Source organism: Taudactylus pleione, unplaced genomic scaffold, assembly GCF_031769625.1.
Source record: "Taudactylus pleione unplaced genomic scaffold, aTauple2 ptg000230l, whole genome shotgun sequence".
NCBI classification, from domain to species: domain Eukaryota; kingdom Metazoa; phylum Chordata; class Amphibia; order Anura; family Myobatrachidae; genus Taudactylus; species Taudactylus pleione.
The window spans coordinates 4297366-4310632 of record NW_028284632.1 but is presented as its reverse complement, the minus strand read 5'-3'; the positions used below and the strand labels follow the sequence as shown (position 1 = coordinate 4310632).

General features: G+C 45.6%; 1 protein-coding gene across 2 annotated transcripts in view; it reads right to left on the bottom strand.

The window, feature by feature from the left end:
* SPATA6 (spermatogenesis associated 6) overlaps window positions 1-13267 on the bottom strand; it is a 161356-nt gene that overhangs the window by 143651 nt on the left and 4438 nt on the right. For both annotated transcript variants that reach the window (XM_088479347.1, XM_088479348.1), the window contains exons 3-4: window positions 2389-2451; window positions 870-1070 (exon numbers count right to left, since the gene is read on the bottom strand). In XM_088479347.1, the coding sequence (XP_088335473.1) occupies window positions 870-1070; window positions 2389-2400 (213 nt within the window). In that variant the 5' untranslated portion in view covers window positions 2401-2451. The remainder of the gene's footprint in view (window positions 1-869; window positions 1071-2388; window positions 2452-13267) is intronic.

Genomic DNA, 13267 nt, shown 5'->3' with positions numbered 1-13267 from the left:
AACTGAACCAGATGAGAAGAACCACTGTGACTGAGAATATAGGATCTGATTCTGAGTTATATACTGCTGCGACTGCTTTTGAGACTTTATTCCGTAGTCGTGTCTGAGACATTATGCTGATGCTAGTGCCAGCCCTTTGCCTGGTTGGGCTGATGCTAGCAACAGCATAATGATGAGATGCCCACTCTGAGCGTCTTGAGGCGCTGTAATACCACTTGGACTGTGTTTAGACGCAACCAACGGTTGCAACATCGAAACATGCACCAGTCCCATGCTTGGTGCAGATTCTGCTTCAGAGTGTGGACTCCAATGTGCGATTAAGCATCAGAGTTCGCAATCAGTTCAGCGACACGCCCATAAGACGGACCCTCTTTGGGCATCTGAATAGCTACCTCCCAGGATTGCCCAATACATCTAGTACCCTGCGTCTCAATCACAACTGAGCATCCGCACCATGGGACACATGTGCTGTAAAAGATTCTACGCATTTTTGCGCCTGCGCAGTGGTGAGAAATCGCTCAATTCCACAAACATCCGCAGTGTGTGCCGCTCAGAATCAGGCCCACACTGAGCTATTCTATGCTCCGTAACGTCTGTAACAGACCCGTTTAGTAAATTAGTGGTGGCTGTTCTCAGACCCCATTACTGCACTACATTGGCCATGGTGTACACAAATAGACACTTGGAGTTTACCCATTTAATGATGTGTCTAATGTGATATAATTAGACCGATTAAGATACATTTTGAATTTTGGATATTTACATCAACGTTGGCTAGTGATGTTTTATATTCCAGGTCTTTTTATAGTACCAAGTGTAAACTAGTGATCCCCAGTTTTACAAAACAAATATTTTCTGAGTGAACATACGTGTCTGACTACGAATGGGGGCTTGCTGTCAGTCTCCTTCTTGAACTCATAGGGTCCGAGGTTGAGATGGGCCAATCTTTGCTTTGAGTCTTCTGACAACTCGCACATGCGTCTGTTTGTATATGGGGATGGCGAGCGAGATTTAGAGGCAATCGTAGGCTGCTCGTATCTCCTGGAGGTCTTACGGACCGGTGTGACAGGCTGTGGATGAGAGAACGGCTTGTCAAAGGCAATAGTAAGTACATATTACTTGCTGTAGAACCGATTTGTAATTCATAAGTAGCCTTTGAACATTGTCCCTTGAATTTTCTGCCCAGCTGCCGAATAAATTGGTATACATACAGTATATTATAGCAATGTGTTTTACTAAATACTTCAAATTGTAATGACCTGTGCTGAATACATTATTCAGTGATTGAAAACACATTTATAGTGCCCAATTTGCTTATGCATAGGCACACAGTAGAGGCAGCCATTTTGTGAAATGGGCTGTGGGATTGCAGCCTGTCCACTCAGTAATGCAGAGTTTCCCAAACTCCACCATTACAGTCAAGATTTTCAGGATGTCCATGCTTGAGTCCAGATCTTTAAAACAAAATGACTGAGGTACTAATTAAGTCACCTATGCTCAAGCATGGATATCCTTAAAGTAATAAAAGGAAACGGTGAAATGGGAGACTTCTGCACTAGTTAATACATTGTTAAATTTTAAACCAAAAAGGCAAAAAAGAGAAAAATACCCCAAATTATAAGTCACCAATTGTATTATTGATAGAATAGTTGGGGGTGCTGCCTAGGGACACAAAACAATTGAATAGAAAAAGAAGAGAGCAAGAATGCACTGTAATGGCGGAGTCTGAAAACCTCTGCAGCAATGTCATTGGTTCATAGCGAATTCATAGTCCTGAGTACCTCCTGTGTGCTAGTTACAAAAATTATTAGGATTATTGATTCACCTCACAAAATGGCCATCTCCTCTGTGTGTATGTGAGGAATTAACTTAGTTCAGGTTATTGCAACTGGAAAATAAGTGATACAAGCAGAATACTATTGCACTGAGGACATGTTCAGGCTAGCAGGCATCAAGTTGCCTTTCAGAAACAATTCTGTCATGGAAAAAAATCATAATACAGCATAAAGGAGCAAAAAGCTGTGCAAATAAAGTGGTATATTCCCCAATATAAAAGCTAAATACTTAGGTACAACAAGAGATAAAAGTAGAAAACCAGGAACTTTCAAGTGCATACAGCTGCCCGCCTCAATTACATCAACCATCACTACAGTTTCAATGTCTTTGCAGTAAAACCACTTACTATTAATTAAAGTCTAATTGAGCTGTCTACTTTCTTTGGAACAGGGGGATCTATGGCAGGAAACTTGTTGGTGGAAATAAAAAATAATCAGGACCGTTTCTTATTTAATAGAAAAGAGCAGTTTATTTGGTTTTCTTTAATATAATACCTTTTGTCATTAAACAATCACGGGAAGACAGGGACCAGCAGTAAAAGTGCTTTCTAACCTTTTTCTGCATTCTCTTCGTGTAGCTGGGTCAATGTTCAAATGTACGTTCTCCAACAAATCCCTAGAGGGGGCACAAACAACAATAATTAAACATCAAGGTCTAGGAGAATAGGCTATCACAGGTAAATATCAAGCAGTGTAACAAACAGGGGTTTAATTGTCAACCGTTCCCTTTGTAAGTGCCAGACTTTAATAAAGATAATTAAAAAAGACAAAGGACTGGTAGGAAATGTCAAGCAGATAACATTTGCATTTCTGATGATTCAATTACAAATGATTACATTGCTTTGTGCAACAATTAAGATCTGACTTTTATTTGAATGCATGTTTTGTCAAGACTGACTATTTTAAGTGGCATGGTTGACAGTAATTAAACAGAAAAACTGTTCAAACAGAAATAAAATAAACAAATTCAAACGCAATGTGCTATCATAACAAAACATTATATTTCCACTTAAGTATTACGAGTTAAACATACATTAAACAGAGTAATGTTCCCGTTTATAAAGATGCGTTTGGCCGAGCTTTTCCTGATAAAATTAATCAAGCAAATTCCTAAAGGTGAAGACATGCCAGTGTTCTCCCTCCTATTGTAAAGAGTGAGTGAGTGTCATTCAATTAGAGGCGAAGTTTCCGCCTGTCCAACTTTTCGCTTCATTCGCCTGTTTCAGAGGCGAATTTATTCCATGCGCGTCCCCGCTTTTCGCCTAATTCAATTGCAAAACAGGCGAAAACAGAAACAGGCGGATGCGGAACAGGCGAAAAGTACTGAAAGAATTGGGGTAATTAGTCTGTACATTTATGCTGGCCATGCACGCTACAATTATCTGATTACCTGATATCGGCGGAATGCTCCGATAATTGTAGCGTGTGGGGGGGGCGACCGAGGGTTAAATATTGCTCGGTCGGGCATGCCGGATTGTCCAGCATGCCCGTCCGATGCGATATTTCCCGGTAAACTGTCGCCGCATCGGGCAGTGTATGCCCAGCCGCGGCCGACAGACAGACATTTCCTGTGTTCCTTCCTACGGAAGGAACAGGGAAATGTCTCCTCCCCCGGGGGCGGAGCGCAGATGTCTGCCGAATACACTGTGAGATAAATCTCACAGTGTATGTCGGCGACATCTGCGGCTGGCAGCCGGCCAGATAAAACGTCTGTCGGTCTGACAGGCATTTTATCTGGCCGTGTATGCCCAGCATAACATAGGGAATCAATATAGATGTGTACTAATAGCCCTAATAAGACTATTTTGGGTACTTAAGTTGAGTAAATTGCTTGCTATTAGCGTCTTTGTAAAAGTGGTGAAGAATGGCATAAAGCTGTATTTTTTGGTGAAAATAAGTATTCCTGTCAAATTTGGGGTACTTGAAAATGGGTGCTAGCATGTTTTTATGTCTCTAAAGTGAACTTTTTAAAAACATGAAAAATCCACCTGCTGCATGCACCTGCAATCCCAAAAACACCTGACCCATACTTGGGGACCCCCAAGGAGTCTATTTCGCTACTTTTTATGTTTATCCCCCCACTTTTTAAATTTTCACCCCAAAAATGACATGTGTTTCTTAGGTATTTTTTTTTTGCAGATTTGTCCTTTGAGGGGCTGTCCCAAGGGGTCTGAGTTGTTTCCCCACATTTGCACCCCAAAATAAAGATTTTGCATTTCTTTTCACCAGCTATTGATTGGAGAATCTTTTTTGGAGAATTGCTTCCTCTTAGGCGAAATTGTCCTGGAATTAAATTTGGCAAATTTTTTTTAGTCTAAATTTTCTCAAAAAAACAGGCGAAAAAGACTTTTCGCCTCTAATTGAGTCACCCACCTCCCTAGCCTCTCTGCCAGTGGTAGCCAGAGTGAGTTGCAGTGCCGCCCCCTACACTTTTGATCCGTCCTGGCCATACTTCTGTCAGAACACTGAAAATGCCAGTTGCAGATGTCTGCAGAGTATTTTTGGAGACCCTGTTAACAGTAGAAGGACGCCCCGATAGAGTAGCAGGTGAACTCCCTGTAGCCGTAGGTGGGCCGCCATGACGGCCATTACCTTGGTAAACACCAGCGGTGCCATAGAGAGGCCCAACGGCAGAGCTTGAAACTGGTAATGGTGGTCTAGTACCGCAAATCTGAGAAAAACATTGATGAGCTGTTGCAATGGAGATATGCAGGTAGGCATCCTGAACATCCAGAGACACTGTAAAGTCCCCAGGTTCCCTAGCTAATATAATGGAACGCAGGGTATACTTAAAAACTTGTTTAGGGTCTGAGGTTGAAAATAGGACAGTAGGAACCGTTTGGTTTTTGTACCAGAAAGAGGTTGGAATAATAACCCGTCCCCCCTAGGGGTAACGGGACAGGCATTATGACCCCTGCTTGGAGCATAGAGTGCACAACCTTCTGATTCTCCAAGGCCTTGTCTGAACGAAGGCCTATGGTGAAAAACTGATTAGGAAGCTTTCTGCGGAATGAGAGGGCATACTCGTGAAAAACCACTTCCCTTATCCAAGTATCTGTGGTGGTCTGACACCAGCACTGGGCATATTGCAGAAGTCGGCCTCCCACCTTGGGATCCCCCAAGGGGAGGCCCGTCCCATCAGGCTGAGGGTTTATCGTCAAGTTTGGCATCCGGTGCTCCAAGCCTGTTTCTTGGGCTTACCAGCCTTTCTGGCCCCTGAGGGTCTCGGAAAGGACTGCTCCTTAGGCTTGGGGACGATCGGACCGAAAGGACGAGGTCCCTGACCCAGCTGGAGTCGAAGCTGAAGGTAGACATGCAGAATTTGCTGCTGCCAGCTTATCCACTATTTTGTCTAAATCAAAGCCAAAGAGAACCTGACCATTATAAGGCAGGCATTCTAAGCCCTTCTTGGATTCAGCATCAGCTCTCCAAGAGCGCAACCACAAGGAGCGGCATGCTGACACCGCTGCCGCGGAAATACTAGAGGAAAGTAGGCTCATGTCCAAAGCTTCTTCATTAATGTATGCAGCGAAATCTCTGAGATTGCCTACTAACACAATTTACTCACTGGGAGCATCTGGGGGAAAGAATACCTCCAAAGTATCTGCCCATCGTTCCATGGCCCAGGCCACCCAACAGACAGCCATAGCCGGTCTGGAAGCCCCTCCGGCGACGGAGTAAATAGACTTAAGACACACCTCCACCTTGCGGTCCATAGCATCAGAGATCGATGACACGGATGGCATAGGTAAGGTTGCGTCACTAAGTGCGTCACATGAGAATCCGCCTGAGGAGGAGACTCCCATTTGGTGAAATGGTCTCTGCAAATGGGTATGCATATGCCAGACGCTTTGGAGTTGAAACAGTTTCTCTAAGTGATCCACTAATTAGCCAGATAGGGGAAAAAACAGCAGCTGTACCTTTAATACCCTAAAAGTAAGCATTTGAAGGTGCAGCGGCAGGAAGGCCGTCGTCTGTAATGAGCATTGCCATACAGACGGCCCGTATGAAGCCTGGAATAAATTCACCCTCATCTGACGTCATGTCACCATCATCATACTGAGTGATCGTGACAATAACGGTCTCTCAGCCGAAGCTGAGGTTCCTGTAACCTATCCGTTAGGTTCTGCACCGTAGTGGCGAGTAAACCCAGACAGGTTCCGCTTGGGAAAGTGTCTGTTAAGGGGAACACTATGCCACCATCATCTTTCCAGGGACCCCTAGTAAGGGGGATGGGACTACTGCCTGCTGCGTAAACCACCAATTGAGGGAACGCCGGGGGAAGCACATAACCAACAAACTAAGGCGTTCAAAGCCTGTACAAAACAAGCCCAGGGAGGCTCCTGTGTCAGTATAGGCACCGCAGGGGGTACAGGAAAGGGAATAGCAGGCTGTAACTAAGCCCACCATATGTACATCCCCTTCTCCAATACCTACCTTACATCTGGAGCATGTAGGTAGGAGAGGAGCACTAGTCTGTAGCGAATCATCACTCCCAGACATTATGAAAAACAATGTGACCCACCACACAGTAAGCACTTCTGACTGTGAGGTAAATTCCCACCCTGACAGTACCGGTACCGTGAGGGCTGAAGGGAGAGATAAACAGGGATAGTAAAATGGCCGACAGAAAGAAATCAGACACACAGCGCTAGCATAAGTCACACACTATGCGAATAACTACCTGCACAATGGCACTACAATCAACCACAAGACCTAAAGTCTAGTGGGAATAGTGCTACATACGGTGACCTTCTGTGAGGAGCGGTATGCAGGCCGCCGGAGAGCTCAGAGGAGGTGGGCCCGGGGAAGGATCGCTGGTACAGCCTGCTCAATACATAGAGAAAACGGCACTGCGTGCAGCAGGGGGGAAGAGTCTCCTTTTCTGGACAGGGAAAGCGCTCCCCCTGGCATGCATTTAACCCCCTGGATGCTGGCGCGCAACTCCGCGGCATGCCAGCCCCATATCCTGGTGGTCCAGTGGTAGCGCAGGCTCTTGCCTGGCTCCACTTGCAGCCGTCCCCAGGGAGCCCCCAGCCCTGGGGACAAAAACGGACTGTGCATCAGCGGGCGCCTACCGCAGACGCCCGCTGCTTACCTTGCTGTCCCCCTGCGTTCCAGCCACAGTCCAGAGCTCCCCGGGGGTTCCTGCTAGCTGGAACCCCCAAGTGCCCGCCGAGTTCCCCGGATCAGTACCGTGGTCGGCGCCAGCGGGGGAGTTGGAGCGGCAGCACGGACGTCCGACGTCCGTGCTGACCGCTTTTGAAGATGTTCAGGGGCTGTCTCAGCAGCCCCCCTATGCAGTGACCCGACTCTGGCCGGGCACATCCGAAACTGAAGGTGCCTTGGCCTGGGGGCGGGGTATAGGAGAGGAGGTCCCGGTGCATCCTGGGACCAAAAGTTTAACTGTGTGGTGCCCGATGGCAGAGCCATCGCCTATACCCCAAGGTATCCTGTGGATACCCTATGGACCCTGCAGTAGAAATTAAATTCTCGATTTGTTTTAATTTAAGTAAGTCAGGAACAAGTATTTGAAAAGGTATTTAACTATTTTATTAGTGCATGCACTCCAAAATGCTGACCGCATGGCATTCAGTGATTCAGAGCGCTCGCAACCGGGTCGATGGTGGCCCAGAGCGCATGCGCACGACGGAGCCGACTCCGTCGTGCGCATGCGCGAGACCCGGATAGCGATGGGCAATCCGTCGCTCCGGGTCTCGCACCAAAGGGGGCGTGCTGTCGATGTTGAGTGACAACACACCCCGTTTGGTGGGCAGGCAGGGGGGGTGGCTACCCAGACGGAGGTGTTCCCATGAGAACGCCTACTGTCTTGGGGCGGCCCCACTGTTTGAGCCGAAAGCTCTCTGGGGCTTGCGGCCCCGAGACCCTACCACAAGGGTCTCGTCGCAAGCCCGATGGTCGCGATGGTCTTGACCATCACGACCATCATCCTGGCCGCTCGCATTAGCTGTGAGTGGCAACCCACGTCAATGCAAGCGGCCAGGAGGCCGCTCCATAAAAAAAAAAAAAAAAAAGACGCCCTGATTCAGAGCGAGCGCTCTGTCAGAGCGTCCGGCTCTGAATCAGGGCCCCTGTCCCGGCGCTAACAACAGCGTGCTGAATTGAATCGCCCCCTAAGAAAATTGTGCTCTCCAGTCATCCTTAGGTTCAGTTGCGTCATGGTGGACAGGGTTGGGCTTCTATTTGTCCACATATTTTATGATTGCCAGCCACCAGCACTGGTTTTGTCTATCACAATGACCATTAATAATTTGATTTGGTCCTGGACCACCCCTGCAAGTGCCCCGTGGAAAGCAGAACCCAGTTTGGGAACCACTGCCCTGGAGTATTAGCACACAAGCCTCCAACAGACGGTGTCCTATTCCAGTATTTTTAATGGCTCACAAATGGCTGCCTGCCCTTACTATTGAGCACTGCATAGTATCTGCTGTCTCTTTAGTTACCGCTTTGGTGCATGCTTTGTATTCCACAATTCAAACAACTACCAATGTGCTGAATCGCTGTCAGCCAACAAAATCAGTTTGTGATGACAAATTACAGCCTTTGTGAGGATCTGCTTTATCATTCATATATTAAAGCCAAATAAAGTGTTATTAATATTAATACATAGAAGGGAAGCATTTGATCAAACCGCTGTCTCTTATGTCAGTACAGTCAAGTAAAACTTTCTGTATAATCCGGTAATAGGCCTGGTAGTCATAAATCTTTCATTTACTGATAATGACATATATATAACAGCACTTAGGTGAAGTGTCATTTTATTCAGTAGAAATTGTATTTATGAGCACTTGCAGCTATGGGACACAGTCCAAAAATCTCTTCAAGGACTTTCTGCTTAGGACAAATCATCCCCGTAGCCGGTCTTACAATGGTTAGTAATTCACTTCAATGAGGACCAGTGTGAAAAGTATTAGCTACTACAGAAATCCCTTTAGTATCAATTTAAAATAGAATAGACTATAAAATCTTTGAACTAGCCTAATCACATTTCTGTATTTTTCTCCAAATATTGTTTTATGATCTCAATGTCACCCAATAGCATGGTACAAAAGTGCGTATGTACTGTAACCCATAGCAACCAGACATCTGCTTTCATTAGTCTAGCTTGTAGCAGACCATCAAAGGTTACTTTCAATTTGCTGTCACAATTTACTGCTTATTTAGGTGTACAAAATATCTGACCTGCTTTAAAACACTCACGTAACCTCTTCCGACCTTCATCTGTTTTAAAAGAAAATCAAAAATTATAGAACTTTATTATATTATTGACTAGCATTTCCCCGCAGCTTCGCTCGCGTGGATGTCTGTTATTGCTCAGCGGAACTCATTTCACAAAGACAGCAGTGGCATCTAATATTGTGATGTATATTTTATATTGTAGGGATAAACACAAAAAGATTATTAGGGCTACTAACTCGTGAGAAGGCAACGTAAAGCTGCCCATTGGTTCGCCATCTACTGGACTGACATGTATACTGCAACTTCATGAGTCAAGATAAGCTGCCTGATTAGTGTTTAATATATAGTTGAATTTTCCTGCAAAATAGATCTTGAGATATATATCTATGTATTTCTAATCATAAAAAGAGCCAGCACTCCATAGCAAAAAATAAATACTTGCCCAGGTGCCCTCTGTAGTTTGCCATTCGAGATCAGGACAGGTTCAGACAGGTCCCCATTAATCTTCACATGAGCTGAGGGAGTAGAATAGAGAGCCCGGATTCTCTGGGACACTACAGTACCTAGGCCCAAATGCTCCAGCATGCCTAATAAAAAGTCCCAGTCCACCCTGTGAAATGCCTTCTCCGCATGTTTTGAGAGAAGAATGGCAGGGGTCTTTCGACGGGAGGCCTCGTGAATTAAGTCTAAAACCCTTGTGGTATTATCCCTGGCTTCCCAACCAGGGACAAATCCCACCTGATCCAAGTGAATTAGTCCAGGAAGGAGTAATTTGAAACGATTGGCCATTAATTTGGCAAAAAGCTTCAAACCAACATTCAACAGGGAGATGAGCCTGTAACTGGAACATAAGGCCGGGTTTTTCCCTTCTTTAGGGATTACTGAAATGTGGGCCAAGAGAAATTGAAAAAAAAAAGGGCGAAATATCCGAATCTGCATTAAAAGCCCTAAGCAATAGGGGTGATAAAACTTCACAAAATGTCTTATAATACCCAATAGAGAATCGATCAGGATCCGGGCATTCATCATTCTGAGTTGATTTTATAGCCTCCTCCATATTTATATACATATAGTCATCTTGGACTCGAGGGGCCTGTGCAATTTCCTACAAAAAAAAAAATTGTCTCCATAGTTCATAAACGGTCCCTAAAAGTATATTTGTCTCAAAAAAATTATATTTATATACATCTAGTCATTTTTGCCTTGAGGAGCCTGCACACTGCACGCGCTGAGTGTCAAGCGTCTGTTTTTTCCTTTATTGCTCCTCTCCCTGATGTCACATTGAGCTAATAATGCTATACAATATTGAAAATGCAATCCGATATCATCCCGTAGTTTTTGCATGATGCCGGAACGAACAAAAATTCCCCAAAAAATAAAAAATTGTCTCCATAGTTCATACGCAGTCCCAAGGAGTACATTTCTCAAAAAGCTTTTTCGAAACTGACGAATGGCAGAATTTCTATGTCCCCATACTAAAGTATGAGGACTGTGGAAATTATCGGGGAGGGAATAGTAATCGGGAGATATATCCTGCGTTACAGGAATGATGAATGGGTCTGACACTTAATTTCTACAAAAGCAGGTGACAATTAAGTGATGATGAATAGAGCCCTTAAAGAGGCCACTGTTAATAATCCGAGACAATGTACTTACCTACGGAAGGTTTATCTTAAATATACAGGTGAAAATATAAAGTGAAAATATATGCCAAGCATGAACGCATGCCTGTTAGAGGAGCGTATCATTTGTGCCTTCGCACTGCGGTCTAAATGTAATAGACTGCGAGTCGGTGCCGCCGGCTCACAGTCTATTACATTTAGCACTGCGTGTGCATAAAACTCCATTGCACATGCCCATGTGAGCAATGCAGAGTCATACACAATTTTAATCACATCTGCACTTACGGCTAAAGAGGCGTAACTGGGCTCTAATGGGGCATACTTACATAGACATAGTTCACCAAGGACATGTGAACGGAACTGCGAGATACTCAGAGTGGAACATAAGCTTAATTCCAGGCAAACATTTTGCATCTAGTACAGGGTAGGTGCAAGTGTGCACGATGACTAGTAGCAAACAAAATGTACCAATCGTGGTGCGGGCACAACGCGAGATGCGTACAACTTTGCATATGGGTGAATATACACCTTGGTTTCCATGAACGCAGTTTGGGAGCAACATTCTCCTGATTTCCATCCAAATTTGAAACGGACCTACAGTGTGCTCTTAATAGCCATGAGCCAGAATTACATATTAATACATATTAATGAACATTAACACCTATTTGCAGTTTGTACAGATGTGTTCCTCTTACACTGTGGCGCTAAAACAGCCACTATCTGTGCGCCAGGTCCCAGGCGACTAGGCCTAACGTATTTTTCACTCAAAATGAGCATCTTTGGCCTGAGTCATAGATGTACGCATTCCCGATGGTGGCAGTGGACATACGCATGACCCTTTCTGCGCATGTTCAGGACGGGTCCTGCGAGATTGTTCGCAGTGCCCCTTAAGCCGCCGCATGTCCGTTTGGGGACAGCTACCGGGGCTGTTTTACAAAACAGGGGTGTGTTGCACCTGTTTTATAGACGTGCTGGAACCAGGGTCTGCGTCTTCCAACGCAGATTTCCTGGCCCCGGCTGAGCAGTTCCGTTACCCATTCTCAGTAAGCTTCAGGGGCGATGACTGCGACCGATGGTCACGAAGGTGATCCGATGCTTCATCTTCGAACGCAGCACTCAGATATGCGATGCTGGCAGGAGGCAACTTTTGTCATCAGACGCCTCATGCTGCTTTTAGCATATGCTAGCATCACTGCTGCGTCCAAAGTCACAGCAGCGAATCTAACAGCGTCCATCTCTAAATCCGGCATCTTATTTGCATAAATAAAACAACTGGAAGTGACAAAACTACTTAGCTAGCGTACACTGATCAATGTGTTGTGCAATATTTGTACATCTGTGTACAAATGAGTCTGGATCCGTATATGAATTGCTACAATGCAGCGCGGCGGCTTATTCTCACGCCAAGTTCCACTGCGGAGTGCTATAATGCAGCGGCCATAGACTTCACCAGATTCCATTGTACAGATTCAGACTCGGTCGCACACAGATATATATTAATCAGTGCAGTCTCTTGAAGCGGTTTTGTCGCACACATGAAAGCAAAAAGACGCTGGACCACTTACGCAGCTCACTCTCGCCAGGCTTCTCACGCCACATGACACATCTGTAGGAGGAATTGTTTCCCATTTAGATCTAAACTATCAATAACCATGTTTCTTTTCATCTACAGTATGCCAGTCTAAAGTATAAAGCAAGTTATGATGAGATGCCTGTGAGCTGTTGGGCAGCCAATCATAAGACAAAATGGGTGATTCAGGAGTGGACTGGAATTGCAAAGCTGCATGCAGACAGCTTTGCAATTCCGTCTTTGCAATTATGTTAATGCAGAAGGAGACATCATGCCTCCTGCATGCATTAATGATCCAACTTAACTTGCGTCCATGGACGCAGCATCTGATCATCTTTGTGCTCCCTGGCCAGCTGAGTCATCATGGGGTCACGCAGGCCGACCATCGCAGATTAGGGACTGAGGGCCTGATTCAGAGCCGCTCGTAAGCGGCCGCTCGTTCGCTCCGAGCGATGTTCGCACATCTGCGCATGAGTATGGGTCGTAATGCGCATGCGCCAACCAGTCAGTGCGGTCGGAAATCGAGCGCTCGCAAAATAGCGAGTGCCTGCTAATTTGAGTGACAGGATGAGGCGTTTGTGGGTGGTAACAGGGGAAGGTGCTTGAAAACGGGGAGTGGAGATCCGAACGCAGGCGTGCCAAACGGTCAAAACGGGCGTTTTAAGGGTGTGCATAATTAACAAAGCAGCGTCATCGACCACGTCACTTGGTTGTCTCTTAGCCTGAACTGTTCGCATGATTGCGGTAGGATAAACCTACCACAAGCACTGTGAGCAGTTCATACGCCTTCCGATGTACTCAATTAATCTAATAAATAGCGGAGATGACGTAGGATAGGAGCGGCCAGGGAGCGTCTTTACAAAATAGCGAGCGCATGTTTCGTTCGCTCGCTCAGACATAGAGGCGTCAACAGACTGTAAAGAGCGAGCGCTCAATTTAAATATCCGGCCCCTTTTTCTGAACAAGCGCGCGCAAATAGCGTCCGGCTCTGAATCAGGCCCTGAGAGCCTGGCCTATTGCCTCTCCCAAACAACGCTGAC